The sequence below is a fragment of the Corvus hawaiiensis genome, chromosome 3 (genome assembly GCF_020740725.1).
Source record: "Corvus hawaiiensis isolate bCorHaw1 chromosome 3, bCorHaw1.pri.cur, whole genome shotgun sequence".
Classification (NCBI taxonomy): Eukaryota; Metazoa; Chordata; class Aves; order Passeriformes; family Corvidae; genus Corvus; species Corvus hawaiiensis.
In genome coordinates, this window is record NC_063215.1 from 86,668,192 (window position 1) to 86,687,495 (window position 19,304).

The 19,304-nt window shown below is 46.2% G+C and overlaps 1 protein-coding gene across 2 annotated transcripts in view; it reads right to left on the minus strand.

The window, feature by feature from the left end:
• The window catches only part of MDGA1 (MAM domain containing glycosylphosphatidylinositol anchor 1), a 143,713-nt gene that overhangs the window by 91,967 nt on the left and 32,442 nt on the right, over positions 1–19,304 (minus strand). The window contains exons 4-5 of one of the 2 annotated variants that reach the window (XM_048296991.1): positions 3,022–3,161; positions 142–256 (exon numbers count right to left, since the gene is read on the minus strand). In XM_048296991.1, coding sequence (XP_048152948.1) covers positions 142–256; positions 3,022–3,161 — 255 coding nt within the window. Of the gene's footprint in view, positions 1–81; positions 257–3,021; positions 3,162–19,304 lie in introns of both variants that reach the window. The other variant, XM_048296990.1, reaches the window with a different exon arrangement.

Sequence of the window (19,304 nt, forward strand, 5' to 3'; positions counted from 1 at the left end):
CAGCTCCCTGCTGGCCCCGCAGCAAGGCAGAGACATGCAGTAGAACTGTGGGAAGGTCTGGGTTGCCGCTAAACGACTTACACTGCACATCTACTCGAATGGACTTGATGGCAGGGACCCCAACCCCATTTTCTGCTTTACAGTAATAGCGGCCCCCCTGCAGCCTTTGGATCTTCTCAATCCGAAGGGTCTCGTTAAGCACTGACGTCTCTTGGAATTTGTCCGACGCGCTGCCAGCAGTTTTGGTCCATCTCACCTGCCGGAGAAGAACGAGAGAAATGAAATCAGGGACACAAAATAGAGATCCCAAGATTCAGCAGAGCTCCCTTTGTTGCTCTTCCCCCTCCTCCCTAGCTACTTCCATAGAGGTCCTACAGCACCACTAGACTTCGCAAAGCTCAACTAGTGATCTCAGTATGTCTCAGCAGGCCAGGTGCTGATTCTGGTCCATCACCAATCCCCATGTCCGAGAGCCCAGGAAAACCCCTCACTTCACGCAGACACACACTGCATGTTTACCACTCCTGCTCTGATTCTGTAAACCTAGCAGCTTGCTCAGTTTTACTCCACTATCTGCACAGCACAGGACTTTCAGCATTCAGCCTTGAGACCCCATGTGGCTGGTAGGCCATGATGCTACAGCAGACATCAGCTCACAGCTACAGAGCTTTTAGTGCAGTCCACACTCATCTTTTTCTGGACAGCAAGGCTATTTCTGCTTTTTGCTTTTCCATGAGTGAAAAAATGCAGTTGCTATCTGACTCTTGCCCCTTTCCCACTGGGAACCCCTGTGTATTTTATTTTTGTAAGTCATCCTTTTGCAGTACACAAGCTTTTCCTCTGTTTCTAAAGATACAGAAAAAGAAAATTAAAAAATCCCTTCAGATTTCAAGCCATCTTTTCATCTCTTTGTCCTTATGTTACATGTCTTAAGGTCCTGGCTTGCAGGGGCAACGGAGCTGCATGATATTTCATGGTGAATGGTGGCAAGAAGGCAGCAATCCCAAAGACTGGAGGGTTACTCTTATATCTGCAATGAGGTACAGCCCTTGTAGTGGCAGTACAAGCTTCCCCCTTGTTTTGTGCACTCCAGACAATGAAAGAGAGAGACAACTTTTCTCAGCCCATTGGTTTTCTATGTCTGCAACCTCCCTTCTAAAGGCTGCTGACCACCAGCCTCCTACTCTGGTGACAATCTAGATTTTGGGACTGAGATCAGCCAGCATAAAAAAAGAGACTTTCATTCAGCATTGGCCATAGATAAGATGAACCAAATACCTTGACCGCTCTGCCAGACTTTGCCTAAAGCTCACTGCCTTCACCTGATTGGTACTGATGCTCTAGAAGGAGCAGGGGTGCCTACATCTCATTCCCAGAGCACCAGGCTGAGCAGATTTTCAGAGCTATTGACCATGGATTTATTCAGCCTTTGTAGGCTTATGAAATTGTCTGAGGGCCCCAAGATTCTTGGAGTCTCCTGTTTTGAAGGACACTTCAGCCAGCTCTTTAATCTTTTCAATCACAATCTCATTTTAGTATTTTGGCCACATTTTCATGCTTTAATGACTGGCTGATAGAAAGAGAAAGAGAAGATTAAACAAAGGTTAGGATAAGAGCTTAGCTGGGGAAGAAATCTATCCATTAGGAGGGAGGGCAGAAATAGGATGCATGCCACATTTTATATGCGCAGGTTCCAGTCTCCCTGGTCATGCCTGGTTCCAGGCTCTGATGTCCCCCGTGGAGATCTGGGCAATGACAAGCCAGAGTGCTGCCCACTAGCCCGCTGTCTGCAACAGGCTCTGCTCCAGAAATCTCTCTAGCTACTCAGGCTCAAATCCCTACAACCTGCCAGGACCTTTCCACACATTCAACAACCTTAGGCCACTGCTACCAAATTCCCCATTTCTGATGCACACAGGTATCATTTGTCCATCACTGTCACAAGCCTAGGCTGGTTGTTTTTGCTGACTTGGCTCAGGTAATTTTCTTTTTATTGTTTCCAGGATATTCTTTTGATGGAAAAACCATTTCAAATCTTTGCCTTTGTCATCACCTCTTTGCCAAGTAGCTCCTCACAAGCAAGTCCACAGAGACACTAACTGGCATAAGCAGATTCATGGCTTCTCTCCACAAATACCTTCGGCAGGATTGAGGAAGGGGACCAAGACACATATTATATGTGGCTCCCTTGAGTGTATTCTGGCACATCCAGCCTCGCGGTGTGCACCAGCTGCTGTTCCTACCACGCTCTGTCTCAGAGCTGGCAGACCTATGCTCTGGTCCAGTACCTCTACGGACACATCCACTCTAACACTGAACTGCCCAGCTTGAGTATCTGAAGGGTGCTGAGGTGGCTGCACGGGCTTGAAGCTGTGCAAGCCTCTGGGCACCCCAAGTAAGGACTGCAACCATTAGCCAAGCTCAGCTTTGTATCTCCCCACTGGACTGTGTCTTTGACCACGGCATGGATGTGTCCAGTGCTGCAAGTCTGAATCTGCCTCTGCTCAGTGGCCACAAAGCAATGACCAGCAGGCTCTGCACGGGGCTCAGTGAAGGGCGCTACCAACAACTTCCCAAACTCCCCTGAGCAGTGTGCCCTTGGCTGTACATCCAGAGAAGCTGAGAGACTGATGGACCATGAAGGACCAACTCTAAAGGCAAGCACATGTGGGAAGCCTTTTCTAGGCTGTTTCTACTTTGTACTAAGAGGGTTAAAGATTTGAGGGTGCATTGTATAATGATTTCTGTTCAGACTTTCAGTTTTTGGAGGGACTTCACATACTGAAGACAAGTAAAAGGTCTTTGTAAGCTTCTGCAAAGCTTTGTGGACTGTTTTCCATGAAAGTGAGCTTAAATGCTTCACAGCTTAACAAGCTAAGTGCTTGCAAAATGGGGCATCCCCGCCTGAGTCCAACATGTAGGAGAAAGCTGGACACCCCACTGCCCACAGTTCTCCACTATGTGGAGACTACAAACAAGTGCTATGGGGAGCAGGGGTGACCGGCAAGACCGAAGGCTTACCTGTGGCCGGGGGTGTCCTGTGACCAGACACTGCAGGACCAGCGTGTCCCCCTCCCGAATTGTGTAAACGCGTTCACTGATGTTGTCTTCCTTCACCACGCACGCTTGCCCAGCATGGATGATTTGGGCCTGAGCAGGAGCTGTGGAGAGGAAAGAAGAGGTAAAGAGGGAAAGGGCCAGTACTCCATCTCCTTATGCCCACTGCCCAGGGTGGCTTCTCCCACCTCTTAAGCTACAGAGAGGAAGAGCCAGGCAGTTCTGGCAATGAGTCGCGGAGGTCTTAGGGGATATATTATTAAGCAATTTTCCCCATTTCCTGGGTGACTGATATCAACTACTATTTTAAAACCTTTGGTGCCATTGGGATGAGCAGCTCTAGATACTGAAAAGCAGAATATGGAGGTTTTTTGGGGTGGACCCTCCTGCACAGGTTGAGGACTAAGAATTTCCTGCTGTCGTCTCCCCTAGAGAAGAGTATGTGCAAGCAGCTATAGCAGGGACTTAGTCAAATCACAACTGCTCTATGGCTGTCTAAAATAAGCCTGATTACTATGATTTACCTTGCAGGGGGCTGGGATAACTACTGAGTGGAGCCAGAAAGGGCCCTGAAGCTCTGTACAGCTATTAGCACACATCCCTAGAACAGGCATAGCACACACTGCAGGAAAAACAAGTCTTTCCCATATTAAATAGCAGCCTGTCTCAGCCCTGAGCCAGAGGAAACAGCCTCTGCAGGACCAGAGGACCCCATAATCTGTAGGGATTCTCCACCTACAGCTGCAAATGGAGACCAATTACTGCCAGTTCAGCCAGGAAAATGGGTGAAAAAGTACCTAGAAAGAAAGTTCTCAAAACAAAGTTATAAAATGCCACACCACCAAACAGCACCTATATCCCACTGCAGCCCTGATGACAAGCAGGAAGAGACAAGCTCTAGTACAACAGGATTTTATAAAGAAAAATGCCTCAGCTCTGAAGTTCTGTGCAAACAGCCTTTGGCTCCCTACTCCAAAGCGTTTGTGTCATCAGAGAAGTGGCTGAGGTGCATTGAAGGTGACTGTGCAGCCCAACAGGACACCTGAGCCTGTTTGAGGGGGAAACTCCAGTTGCACTTCAAGAAACAGAGAAACCCACAAACGTGTCTAAGAGTTGGTGTCTCACTGACAGTCCCGTGGGATACTTAACCAGCTTTCTAGAATGCTTTCAGGTGACTCTGGCTCTAGCTCCCATTAGTGGAATATAACAAAAATGAACAAACCAGTGAGGAAATGATCAAAGGCTTTAAAGCAATGAGACTTAGAGAGCCTTCCTAGGCAAGAATAAATTTTGCACAACCTGTTAAAGCTGAACCAAGCACCCACTTTTTCCTCAAGTTTAGTTGAGCTTCAAGGACTACCTTTTAAAAAATTATTTTCATTCTTTTGGCATGACCAAAATGCTGTAGACCAAATCACCCAGGCAAGAGAAGTGCTTGGATTTTATCTGGTTTAATCCACCAGCAGTACAGATGGTTGGACAGGCTGGGCTCGGGCAGTGGAGAAGATCTGCCTTTGAGATCAGCCTTTATGTACTTGTGTCACCACAATGCACTGGCCAAGCAGTAGGGACACGGGAGTGGACACAGGGATCTGCTCTTGCTGCTGAGGCTTTACAGCCTGCCATGGCCACCCAACACCCAGGCAGCAGCACTGCACATACAGCAAGCTACTCTCTCATTTTCCATCTCGTCTGTCTTTCCAGCATGGTGGCACTTCGTTAAAATCATTATTACTGTCCAAACTGTTGACAAACAGAAGCAACATGTCTATTTGAATAATATGATGGCACAAACATGGACAAATTCCCCAGCCTCTCCTGTCTTCCCCTTCTGCAGGCCTCTCAAGATTCCTGCCATTGCTTGGGCATCATGGAATGCCAGAACTGACTGTTAAGACTTCATTGATACAACTGAGCACATGAGTGACCTTCCCCTGCCTGGATGGCAGAGAGTCTTGTTGAACCCAGGAGAAAGCACAAACCTGTATATATGCTTACACACATCTGTGTGTTTGTACACACATACATGTATGGACTAAATACATTAATTAAAATAATGATTTATCAGGAAAAGACATCACGAATGCTTGTCAAGCCAACAGTTGCAGAGGAGGAATTCAGAAGTCTACATAACCTTTGCTAATATACCTTAATCCAAATGACAGCCTCTTGTGCTGTTTCAGCCCTCAGATCAGTTTCCTGCAGATCTGCCATGACACCTTTAGCCCACGTATACTGCAGAGCACCGCTTACAGGGCTGAGACACAGGCTGTGATGCTTATCAATCTCTGCTGACTAAAAGAGAAACTCTGCCCCTTTCCATCCTATGCCACATTCCTCCAATCTCCAAACTGTCCTGCCTGCATTTCAGCAGGGTCCTGGCACCCTGAAGCAGCAAAGCTCTGGTAACCTCTCTTCACAGTCTCTGGGCTGCCTTTGCCAGCTGGTGTCTCTATTCTCCCTTTGCAAACATGACCTTGCTATAAAAACTAATTTCCAGACACCCCACAGAGAATCGGAATATTTATCTGCAGCTCTAGCTCCCAGTTAAATGTTGCTCTTAAGTTGCACTGCTGTACCCCATATGGTATACAAAGTAAGCATTGAAACTTTCACTCTTCCCTTTGTCTATTCCACTTTCATTATTTCACCTGTGTTGTGTAACCCTGTTTTACCGCTTGTCCAGAGGCATTTCCACATGGGTAACTTCCACAGCAAAATCATTAGGTATAGTGGTATAGGATTAGAAGGCTTTTCTACAACTATTCTGGTGCCAAAATACCTTGGGGTAATTCGCTGGCGTAACTTTGAGTTTGAGAGAAACATTATTTAAACTAATCCTTATATGGCACTAGACTACAACAAAACGACAGCTCTGGGGATAAAACCCTGGGTCATAATTTTGTCCTCTTCTCCCAAATTCTCCCTGAATACACTGAGCTGTAGTGAAACTTACAAGCAAGCTTTGTTCACAGGTGTCTGAACTTGCTTGTGTCACCATCACTAACACCCTTCAGCTAAATCATTGGAAAGGGACATCACTTTCAGGGAATCCCCACTGCTTAAGCTGTAACAGCTCTCTGGCAATAACAGCACCAGCTACGCAGCAGAACAGCCACTGTTTTTCATGTCTTAAACCCCACTTGAACCAGATCTCTCAGAAGGAAACTCAGAAAGCTTGGCATTGTCTTGGAAAGAAAAGCACTCAGGTAGATGGCACAGGAGCCTGAGACACTGCCTCTGGTTTGGTTACAACTTGATATTAGTAGGTGGGGGCTGAGCATTAAATCACAAGTTCTTTGGGGACTGCATTAAATTTGTTCTTTGGGGACTGCATTAAATCACAAGATGAGATTTGGGAAGGTCTCTGTTCCAAGCTCAGCCTGCCACAGCACACAAAGGCTGGGCAAGTCACCTCATGCTGTATTACAGATGGGCAGAGAGACTGTGAGGATTAATTGCACTTTTAATGTGCTTGAACAGAAAGAATATATTAATGTTTGACATCATCCCAGGTCTCTTGGAGGATTTCAGCATGCAGACAGTTTGCACACTGCCAGCACAACAGGACGGCAGGAACATGCCTGTCAGAGTAACAGTTTCACAGAAGGCCCTCAGGAAGGAAAAGAAGGGCTGGAGATGAAAGAGTAACCCCAGCCATTCTCAACAGTGCTCCACACAGAACAACCCTTGCACAGAGACAATCTCCCCTGTTGAGTCCTTCTGGGGCAGAATCCCTCACCTCAGGCTAGCAAACACCAAAACAGAAGTCCAAGGAAGATCTCTGATGGTCTCTATGGGGGAAGAAGGGACAGATTACTACCCTCCCATTTTTCCCAGAATTTTGAAGGACAGATGTATCATCACTTTTATTCCACTTTCAGGTAAGAGATCAACTTAGGGAAGGTTCTCAATACAAAGCCCTCCAGAGAAACTAGGCCAGCCAAATGTTAAATGTCAGATGCTTTAGAAGGGAAAAAACTCTGAGTATGAACCTGCAGCATTAGGCCCTTCCTCAGAAAACGGCTGGACTGTAATGCATTTGGCCTCTGCATCAAGATTTCCTACTATGCTTTCGCTTGATATATTTACACATTAAAACAAAAGGAAATTGAAGTGGATAAAATAACTTTATTCCCAGTGCAGTGTACTGTACAATGTTGTTATTACCATAACCTGGAAAGTTTACGAGACTCTTGGTGCTTAGAGGTTGCTAATAACATGGAAACGTAGAAAAGGAGAGAGAAACGGTCTTTTGGAGAGGACTGAGTCATCTGTATTTGCTTCACAGGTCTAGCCATTCATCTTCTCGAAGCTCAGATCCCATCAGTAAAATGACAGTGATGAGAGCTCCTTCACAGAGAGGGTGGTGAGTGACAGATACTGCACTGGCACTCCCTCAGTCACTGTCAGCACCCACAGGGGCAGCTGCTCCCCCATTTTGCAGCTCAGCACCTACTGCACTTCCCTGCTGCCTTCCCAGCACCCTAACAGCAGCCATCACTGTTTGACTCTGTCCCACCACTACCCCTGCCATCTGCATGTCCTGCTGAAGGCTCAAGGATGAAGAACATTTATCTCCAAAGCTGCTGGGCCAGTACCTGCTGGTGAACGCACAGGGTCACTGAATCCACCCACCTCTGCTACCTTCCTCCTCCAGGATAGGGAGAGAGGGAAGCTGCACCTAGAGCTTTCCTCTTCCTCAGCCTGAATCTACCACTCTGCTTTGCAAGGCAAGCAATGATCTTCCATGCAGCTGGTGCAGTTGTAATTCAGCCTCTTCTATACACACCCTAGGCAAAGAAGCCAAGGTCCTTCCCATTCCTGTTCACAGGCTCCCCGGACTCACACTACATAGTTACACTTGAACAAAAAGGAGGGCATCAGATGTTAATCTGCTGCTTAAACCTCTTAAGAACCTTTCTGTCCCCTTTCCTCACCCTTCCCATCCTGAGCAAGTAGCATGTAACAGATGCATCTGGAAGGGAGTTCCCAGAAATGGGAAAACACATGGTATGTATGGACCACGGCGGGGTTGAATAAGCATTTCACTCAGGAAATCCACGTGGCATTTCTTGCTGAAGAGACATTGTTAGTGACTGCCTCTCCAGGAACTGCCCTGCAGCGCTGTGAGTTGCAGACCATGCACAGCAGAACACCCAAGGGGCAGCTCAGGCCTCGAAGTCACTGCTGGAGTCAGCGTTTTATCCCGCCTGTTCATGCAATGCACAGATCTGCTCGGTGAGCAGGGGCACACCAACATGGGGACCCGTGAGGAAGGGGTCATGTCCCCCCAGCAGAGCACAAGGGAAAGCCAGTGCACGCGTGAAGGGAAGAGACGTGCTAGCAACAGTCGTCAGCAGCAAGGAAGGTCTGGTACGACGGGAAGGGTCTGCAGGGGCAGCATCCTGACAGCCAAACAAAACACCCTCCTCTGGAAGGGGATGGAAACTGCCTTGATGTGTGCTCCAGCACTGCTCAGCTGGTCTCATTGATTGCTCCACTAGGGATGAAGACCACAGGCTTTGCTGAAACTTTAGACAAAACAAATTAACCAGACCAGATCCAGCCCACAATGCAGGGCATGATGTCAATGGGCCATTTGAAAAGGAGAATTCACTCCAGCTTGAGGACAATTATGGAAATAATAATACACAATCAGTGTCCATTAACACTGTCAGCAGGGCTGTGGATCAATATTGTATTAATGGCTGAAGAAAAACCAGCCATGCCCATCAGTCAGCAGTTAAGACCAGCACAAGAACAGAGGGAGAGGAGGTGGCAGCGGGCAGGTGTAACCAAGCTCAGGCGTTGGATGTCTTTGTGCAGCCTGCCCAGGGGAGCCTATTTTCCAAACCAAATGCCACCACCACTTTCCAAACACATTCCCTGGCTGCTTGTTCAGGGGCCTCCTCCTCCTCAGCTCAGCCCCTCACAGCCTCTTTGCCCAGTGCAACAGCAAAAGGAGCCTGCAGGGAATTTCCCCCATGGGAGATGCTTGGTACAGTTCAGTCTGATTAAACTCCTGCTTTTAACACAAGGCCAGGATGGTCCCTTAGCACAGAGAGAGGCAATGCAGAAGGCCCAGGGACAGCTGAGGATCAAAGCGTATCCATGGTCCTGGGTCTCCTCCCACTCCTTAGACTTCTGTCTCACCCAAACTCCTTCTGTTGACTCTTCCAACATCATGTGCTGCCTGGGCAGTTCTGTGCTACCACAGTACTGTCCTAAACGAAAAGACATCTGGAAGCCCTCCCTGCCTGCTGACACTAAGGGTTACAACCCCAAACAAGACAGATCTCCACTGAGGTTCTTTTGCTCTCATGCCCCAGTGTTTTCACTGCAGCCAAAACCTCATATGATAAAAAAAAAAAAAAAATCTGCTTACTGTACACCTGGCCTAAATTTGCAGCAGGGAACACATTATATTTCAGTAGCAAAATGTCTCTGAGTCCTTTGGTGTTTGTACACTGATCATGATTAAAACACAAACATCCATTCACCCACAAAAGAAACACAGCCACTCACAAGATATGCAAAGAACCATGTCTGACCCCACACAACACTTCACAGTAACCCTTGAGCAAGAAGAAAAAAATACAATTTTCAAGGAGAAGTGCACAGAGAAATGACAGAGTTGTGGAAAGTAATCACAGAGCACGAATCTTTGCCACTAGAAATAGCATGGGATTTTTTTTCACTTGGAGGAGACCAAGACGGTGTCTTTACATCTCTGTCTGATTGCATCTCCAGAAACAGTTTCTTTTTGCAAAGCTCAGCCAAATGATTTCCACAGTCTTAAAATAACTTTTTGCTTAATCAATGTCACTTCCTTTAAGCACCTCTACAATTTTTTTTCTTTTAGAAAAATGCCAGCAACAAAATCATGTGAGATGTCATGAATAGCAGGTACACCCCCCAGCAACTGCAACACCTGCTCCAGAGACCATCGTTCAACTTAAAACCAAAGCAGGATCATGTACTTTACTAGAGTATCAGTTACCAGATCATCACTGATCACCTCAATCCCCAACTCCACTGCCTGCAGCAGCTCATTAGCTTTCCTAGATATTCCCAAAATATTCTTACGTAGGTCCACCTAACTGCAGAGTGCTAAGGAGCAGAGTAAAATTGATCAGCAACTTTGTTTGGTGAGAATCAAGTGACAGATGTTACACACACAGAGCATTGTGGCACAAACTCTGCATTACTGCCTAACTCTTATGCCTGAGTGGAATTTCTATAGACAACTCAATGCTGGCAATATGAAGTAGCTTGTCTTCAAACCTTTAGGGGCTCCAGATACAGTGGCAGTCAGAGCCTGCACCTCAGCAACACTGTCCTGGAAGATTCCAGCTTTGGCTGGGAAATGAAAAAAGCATGCCTGTCTCATAATGGCCCTAAAGAGACTTTATCATCTCTCCCAACCCACTTCCCCCTATGCCAGCTACAGAGTCTGAGCTGTATCTCTAAGTCTTGGTGCAAAACCCAATGAGACACAGAGCCACACTTGGGTGAGGAGATCCTGCCAAGCTGAGTGCTCAAAATATTGCAAATTTCTTGTCTGGTTGCTACTTAAATCTCCTGAGCATTTTAGGGGAAAACACAGATGAGGCAAGCAGCCTGGGGGAGAAATCATCCTCTATTCTAGAAGATACAGACACTAACAGAATGATTTGTTTGTCAACTTGTAAAATACCCAAACATGAAACAATCTAGTCAGAGAAAAAAGGGCTACAAAGAGAGGAACTCAACTGGACATGGGCAGCACAGACACTTGTTTATCCGACCCATGTGCTGTAGGAACAGGTGAATATTGCAGGACAGGCGAGCACCAGGCTCCTTGGTAGATTTGATTATTTGTCTCCTTTATGCAAACTCCCGCCAGGTTTCCAGTCCCCTGAGCCAATCTCCAGCTGCTCCATGCACCCACCACCCTCTGAAGGGCAATGAACAGCTACAGGCACCCCGAAAGACTGCAGACCCTCTGGCCTTTGTTCTCAGCTTTCACTGTGCCCATCCCTAGGGGCCTCTGAGTAGCCACCTCACCAGAGAGCCAAGGCCAGCTCAGATGGAGATGCAACTCACACTTCTGCTCTCTCTTTTTTGCCTCTCTGTCGTGACATGCAGGAGACACTGAAGCTGCATATCCCCACTCAGACAGGAAAAATGCCTTCCACAGCCATGATGCAGCTTGCCAGCACTGGGAGCAAAGTCCAACAGGCGATGTCCCCACCATCTGCTGCTAATAACTTGTGCAGGCAAATGGACTTTGTTTGAATGGTCCCAAGGGTTTCACCCTCTCTCCCTTGAATTCAAGATCAGCTCATTTCCAAAGCCCCCACTGGTGCTGCTTCTTCTGCTTTTTTCCCCCTTTTTATACTTTGAATGCCTTTGGTACAACAGTGACTCTTCAACAAAGAGGTCCATGTGCACAGATCTTTAAACCAGAGTACTTTGAAACTCAGCTGTTGTTTCATGGCTGGATCATTTGACATAGGAGATGAAAGGAGAGCACAACACACACACTTCAGTCCTTCAAAATGGGGAAAAAAAGTCAATTTGCTAATCATCTGTTGACTAGATTAGCAGCAAAGGTGCATGAACTCCAATCAATGAATAACTACAGGCTCCTTTTCATATCAAAACCAGAAAAAAATATCAGATGACAGCTGTTATTCCTGAATCATGAAAAATAAGGCAAAGCAGAGGTAGTGGTTTCAAACTGGGTTCCCCAGCTAGTGGGACACAAGGGAAGTGCTCCAGACTTTGCTGGTGAAGGCTCCACCAGAGTCACACCCACATGATAAAACCTGCTCTGGAAACACAGGAAGAGAAACGAATTCAAACTCCCAGGTATACTAAAAACAGCAAGAAAAGAAATAGAACAAAAACCAGTATGAAATCAAAGCACGCTATCAGAAATCGAGTAAGAATAGGAGCATTTCCATGGAACTCCAGCTGATGCTAAATGCTAAACCCTGAGGCCCAAATTCTTCAATGCTGAGGTGGAGACTGGAGGCTGGTGGGCAGGAGAAGGACTGTCAGAGAAGAGCTGTCAGAGGAGAGGACTGCTCTCTACATGGAGAGCCAAAGGGGATGATGTATTCTCAGGGCTGCTGACCCCAGAGAGGGGGTGTGCAGACATGGGGTAGCAGAGCAAGGCATTGACTACCTAGTGCCCCAGCTCTCCTGGAGACCTCCCTGTGTACGTGACCAAAGCAGCTCTACCACTGCCAGGAAAGTTTCTGCAGAGGCACAGAACTCTGTGCAGACCACAAAGCCTGTCTGTGAAGCTGAGCATTGGCTCAGGAACCGAGTCAATGCAAAATCCTCACCTGTCACAGCTCCACTGCTTCCAGAGCCCCATCCAGACAGCTCAGAGTGAGCTGGGGATGTGAGGGCAATCACGCCATGATGGCAGTGCAAACAATCTCTTCATGCAGGAGAGGAAAGATTCAACAAATGGCCATGTTTACCTACTGCTATCCCCATCTTCCACAGAAAGCAAAAGGCTATTTCAACTGTGAAACAAAGGGCAGGAGGGGGGGACAGGCAAATGAGAGCAGGAGAGGGTGGTAAGAGCCACAAGAAAAAGACTGAAATAAAATTTCACTGAAAGCCTATTTAGAACAAAACATAGAAAGAGCTGGAAGTTCAAATGCTACCCCTAATTCGACTATCTAAACCCCAATTTTACTACTGAAAAATGGTGGGCAGCAGATACTTGTCTCCATCCAAAGCTCTAGGAACAGCAGTGCACATCCCACATACAGCCCAGGTTCCCTGCAGCAAAGTCACCACCCAGGGGATCAAAGCACAAGATCTGCTCTCAGCTCCAAGCCACTTGGTGGGACAGGACAGGCAACCATGGCACCAACCCCAGCACAACCACTCACTGGCAAACCTGGCAGGGATGCCAAAGACCATGGGGACCACAGAGACTTGGCACCCCTCTGCCGGGTACCTATCTGCTCCCAGCAAGATCAAGGACTGGAGATGGGTGCTGGTGATGATACATGGAGGCTGCTTGTGATACAGCCCCTCAGTGGAAAGAGGCCTTTGTGCTTGAATGAGTTCCAATGCAGGCCCTCACAAAGCACTGAAGCTTTTATCCCCCAAGCAGTGCTGCTAAGTGGGGAAGTGCTGCTGTTGCACTCTGTGATTGTTGGGCAAAAAGCCTAAAGCACAGCCAGGGATCAATCCATGCCTAATTCCAGTCTACAATGCAAAGGCCAAGCTCCACCCGAAAGGAAGAGAGAGAGCATTGAAAGCAAATGCCAGCAAATTGTCAACAGAACTGAGGCAACAGGGGCTGAGTGACACTCCTGGAAATCAAGCCATGTAATGTTTTATCTTGACAGCATCTTTTACATCCCTGCAGTGCCTTTGGTGTGCAGAGTCCTAGAAAGTCCCTGGTTCTTTCCCTCTCAAGTACCAATAATTAACAACCACAAACTGGCAGACAAGAGAGCAATTCCCTCTGGTTCCAATAAGAGGAACTGACATCTCTCTAACCCCAGCCACCTCCATTGCTTTATTTCCTTTGTTTATTGATCCTTTTATGCACATAATGCAAATTGACATTTAATAATTCAGCCAAGTTAATGGTGCTTAAATATTAAAAGGCTTTTCTCTTTTAATTAGCTGTAGCAAAATAGGCAACAAAGGAGTGCTAGATAGACGCCATTTAAAATACTCTTGTCCAAGTTCCTTGGCATTTTTCTAGGGATGGAAAAGGATAGTTCAATGGAAATTTTGTACAAGTCTCCTACTTTCACTAGGAAGGTAACCAACCCACAGAAGCATTTCCAGAAGCTTTGATTCATAGAGCGTATTCATCTCTGTCAACTCTCTGTTTTCTGTGCCTTCTCCTCTTCTCCTAATAAAGACACAGGGGAGTGGAAGGAAGGGCAGAGGGTAGAATGAAAACTCTTCCCCATAAGAAGTGCCAGAACCCATCTAACATGTTGCAGATGTGGATGCAGAAGCCTTCTGCTACATCATTGCAAGACCTGCATCCAGGTGAAAACAGAGCTAAAAGGTAGCACACAGCTGCTTGAAGAGTTACAAACAGCACAGAAATCTTGTAATTATTCCCTGGGGTGAGAACAGCTTATTCAGGAAATTAATTGAATATTACACTGGGAAAAAAAAAATCCCATATATAGCAGGGTAAGGGAGCACTCATTTCTCTTCTGCTCATTATGCCAAGGGTTCAGAATAAGAGGGAAAATACATGGTATCTTTAAACCTCAGTTCCATCTCAGCTGGAGCCAATGGCAGTAATACATCTTAGTCATAATGTTGCTGGTGTGAGTCACCATAACTCAAAAGACTCGGTATTATTTGGGTTGTTTTAACTGTGCATACCTCCTCCCTGAATTAGTGCTCATTTGAAGTCCTCAATTGGTTTGAGTTTGGGATAATGATTTCCCACCTAACCCAGAGGAGAATCACACAGTCACAATAATTAGATATAGAAACTGTTAATAACTTTGTTTAATTACAGCCTATTTTCTTCAAATTTAGCCTAGACATAAGATTTCAATGAATTCTAATTACATGCCACATTTGAAGAGCCTGTGTTATTACATTATTAATTCCAGACAAAGAAACAGACTGACAAACACTAAATTCCTTACTGAGGATACTTAGAAAAAAAAATTAATCTTAATTCAAGTCAATTAATATATTCACTTGCAAATTCTGCGTAAATTCATTCTTTGAGGGAGGAGTATGCACTGTAAATCTGTAGAGGGTAAGCTGCATTTTTCACGTGTAAGAAAAATATCAAATTCCCAGTTTATGTGCAAAGTTGAGTTCATCCTTACCGCTGGATCTGCTAGGGGCATTTCCATGAAACACGGGAGCCACTGCTCTGAAGCTGCCAGGCAGGACATCATGTCAAAGGGTGTCCTCACATGCAAAGGCACCCAAGGACTTGAGGATCATGGGAGAGGGCAGAGCACTGATCCTTCTGTCCAGAAGTGACAGGGGTGTGCAACATCAGCCTTGTTCACAACCAGCATCCCCCTACGCACACAGGAGAGGGCAGTGGTGCACATCTGAGACTCAGCCCATTTTACTTTTATGACTGACTTTAAGGTGGCGAAATTCGGGTGCAGGAGCCACTACTTTATCTCCCCTTGCACACAAAATCTAGAAGGTCTTTTACAACCCTCTTGGACTCTGGTTACCCCCGTCCATCACTTTGGCAGAACATGGGGAACCCCTCCTTGCCTCAGTAGGGCTCTGCACAGGGAGCATCTACCACATGTGGCTCATGCACTGAAATACTCTTGACACCGCAACAAGAGTTTGCATTGTTTCCCTTTAATAGATTAGCCATCTACTCCTCTCCAGCTGTGCAGCACATCTGGCCACACTGCCTCTCCTGGGCAGGCACTCCTTACTCCAATTTTCTGTTGATCGTTGCTCTGGAGGCTTGGGAGGTGATAAGGGTGTAAATGCCCAGTGGACAAGTGGCATCTCCAGGCATTTTCAGAGGCAGTAAAACACAAGTTCACTTCCAGCCTCTTCAGTACTGAGCTACCACTTTTGGCCTTCTGTAGCTGTCAGGACTTAAAGAGTGCAGTTAACTTGTCTCAGAGCACTGCCAAAGAAGGAAGTTTCCTTAAGATAAGCCCCCACAACAGGCTCAGATGGCAAACACAAGGGTGTTAATTTCAGGCCTACATGGAGATGAAAGGTTTGGAATTGGCACAATGGACAAAATTCCACTGTGCATACTGGCAGAAAAGTGCAGATGGCAACAACAGGAAGATGCCAGGCCTGGTGAGGCAGATCTGGGCAGCCTATCTGGACAAAAACTCCCATCATGGCAAACTTTGAGAAAAAGGAAGCAGCTGCTTAGAGACATGCCATTCCAAGTTGTGAGAATGGCACATAAGCCTCCTGGATACCTGTGGCTTGGACTGTATAAAAGTGGTACCTCCAGAAGAACACCTGGGGACTCCCACCAGCAAAAAGACCAGCAGGAACCCATGTGGTGGTGACTATAATGTGTCTGTCTCTCTAATATCCTCGCTGGCCCCCTCCTCCCTCCCCCTTTCTATCTGTCTCTCTACCTCACATTTACTGTTAACTAAAATCCGTACTATTGCCTTCGGCATAGGGTCTCATTTGCACCTTAATTTGGGCAGAGGCATCTTGTAATCATCAGACCCTAACATTAGTTTGGTGTATCATAACATTATTTTTGTGTGAGAAGTGGGATCATAACAGCAGTCTCCCCTCCACCTGCAGCTGTTCCCAGTAAGATGGGGCCACATTCTGGATAGACACATGATTAACTAACACGCTACTGGAAGGCAAATGGGATGAACTTTGGATCATTACTATAAAGAGCTCTCCTCAACCACAAGTGCCAGGTGTTGGCCTCAGGAGCATCCCCCAAACCCTGCAAAAGAAGAGTAACTCTGGCATTGCCACATCCTGGCTATATTGATGGAGTTCATTCTGACAAACAGCTGCAGCAGCTCAATCAATCAGACTGGGGGAAAAAGAGGGGGGAAAAAGGAAAAATGAAAATGGACTAGTAAAGAGTTTTGCAAAAAAAAAAAAAATCTGATTACAACTGAAATACAGGGAAGGAGAAGAGAGGCAGGCTGATGATAACTTGGCTGTTCCCTGGTGAGAGACGAACAGCAATGAACTTAGGAGCAAAAGTTCCACAAAGCAAGGTTATGAATTTATTACTCTGCATCTGTGCAGAGTCAAAAGATTGTCTGAAACACCAGAGACTTGCAGAGGAAATTGGGGAAGCACTAATCCACATGGGATAGCGTTTAAAATAATTTCTCAGCTGGCTGACTGCACAGGGGGTAAGAACAGGGATTAATTCTCTACCCAAGATCATGCATTTGTGCAAACATTGTTGAGCAGCTTGTTCAACAGGGGACTCGGGGACTAACGCAGCCATATCAAAGCAGCCAGGGTCTGGCTGACAGCTTTGCAAAGGAAGTAAGATGATCTTTGACATGAAGGAAATAAAGCTCTGGCAGACTAAAATGCTGACAGGCACCAGCCTCAAAGCCAAAGCATCTCTGAAGAGGAAAGCTCTTTAAAGACTTCTGTTCTCAAGCTCTCTTCTGCAAGGGAAAAAGCTTTGGCCTACTTAGGCAAGGCCAAGCTCAGGCTAAGACCTCAGTATATTTTGAAATCACTTATCCTCAGCTCCATTTGATATTTTCTTGATACTACTAAGAAGTTTCACTTTATTGAGAACTCTCCTGGTCCTTCAGCTGCACGTGGAATGACACAGAGCAGTCCATCCCTTGGAGAACAAAATGGTCCCTTGGTCTCTGAAGGGACAAGAGAAATGCAAACTTGCACAGAGAGCAAAGTCTCAAAACCAGCCTCTTTTCTTAAAGGACCTCAACCAACCCAGCCTGCTGCAGAGCACCCTGGGACAAATGAACACAAACTAGAGAGTGGGCTTCCCATTTAAAAGACAAAATATCTGCAGAGGAAAGGATGCACAGCTTCTGAAAATACGCGTTTACTGGGATTTCCATCCCCTGGAAGAGCAAATCCCTTGTGCTGCCCATCAGGCAAGGAATTGGTTTACTTTCTCAAATCTAGCTTTGCTCCCAGTTTCAGTCTGCTCCAATTCTGCACTAAGGGTAAAGACTCTGGATCTGGTTATGCCCCAGAGGAGCATACCCCTCCAGCAGTCCACCAGACTGATGGCTGACAGGGACTGTGAAACAGTTTAGCTGAGACAGGCAGCACACCTGTCTTGGGGCATTTTGAAGCCCGATGTGATGAAAGTTTGCTTGTTATAAATTTTGGGTAAATGACCAAGAACCATTTGAGTCTTGCAAACCACTTTTGCTAATCTTCATCTGGAGCGACAAAAGTTAGCCTTAGTTAGAACTTCAGAAACTGACTGGGACAGAAAAAAAACCAAGTCATGCCTCGCTCCTGCAATGGGTACCACCAGGACTGCTGCTCCTTCCACAGGCCAAGAAGTATGCATGCTGCTGAACACCCAAAGATGAGCCACTCAGTCACATATTACAACCACCATGCCTCCAAACTCCTCTCCCTGTTTGATTATATCCTAAAAGGTGGGGAACAAAAGGCTGTTATCAGCTATGTGCTTTCTGCGTTGATGCCTGCCACAGAGGAGGCAGAAAGTCATCTGAGGTAGCTGGCGAGCTGCTCAAAACACTTCAAAGGATTTCACCTGCAGCAGCAATGTTCCAAACCACCAGTCACCATCGAGCACTGATGTGAGCTCTTCAGGACCCTATTAATCTCAAACTACCCCAACTCCATCCAGAAGACATGGCATCCTGTATTTTAACTCATTTTCATGGACCTAATGGTCTTCAGATTATGATCTTCACCCTCTACCACTCTCATATATCCCTGCTCAGCTGTGACACCAAGGAAGACAGAGAATGGAAAAGAAACACCAAAACCAAGAAAAATCTCTAACAAGTACTTAGTAGTTGACTTGATGTGTGACGTGGGCAAGCAGGTTCTCCCCTTGGTGCATCTTTGTCTCACCACATGTCATTTGAATAATTGCACTACCATGTCATACAGGGTACTTTAAAGCTTAGTGTTTATACAACTTTTTGAAGATGCAAAAATCATATAAATGCTAAGTCTTATTGTGGTGATTACCTTCCTCACAGGGGGGCTATGAAGCTTTGTAATTAGTGTTTGTAAAGCAAACCTTGGTTATCAGATGAAATGTAATGTGTTAGAGAAGTGGGAAGGATTAGTATCACCAGTAATCTGATGTGGGTTTTACTGTTCTGTGCAACACTTAAAAAAAAAATTAAAAACAAACCTAAGCTGATCCTGATAGGAAGGATGAGGAAACAGAGAAGGATGCATGGGGGGAGACACTGCTCTCCATTAATTAAGCTCAATATCATCATCTCCAAGACACTGCCAAGTATTTTCTTGCGTCAGGTGATAATCACACATTCAACTTAATGCTGATTTTGGGTAACCAGAACGCTTGAGCACCCCAGAAATACTTTCAATGCATTGAGAAATACCAAATGCAGCTAATGCAGCACATCTCTGACCCCACAATTTTTATGCAGGAACTACTGCTAGGGTAGACAGCAACAGGTGAGATATGCTCAGAGACCCCACAACCTGGAAGAGAGCTGAAAGAAAGCTGTAAACCCACAGGGTCTCACTCCCATACACCTGAAGTCCTGGTCTTCAGTCACTAGCTTGGAGGTGTAGAGAAATTT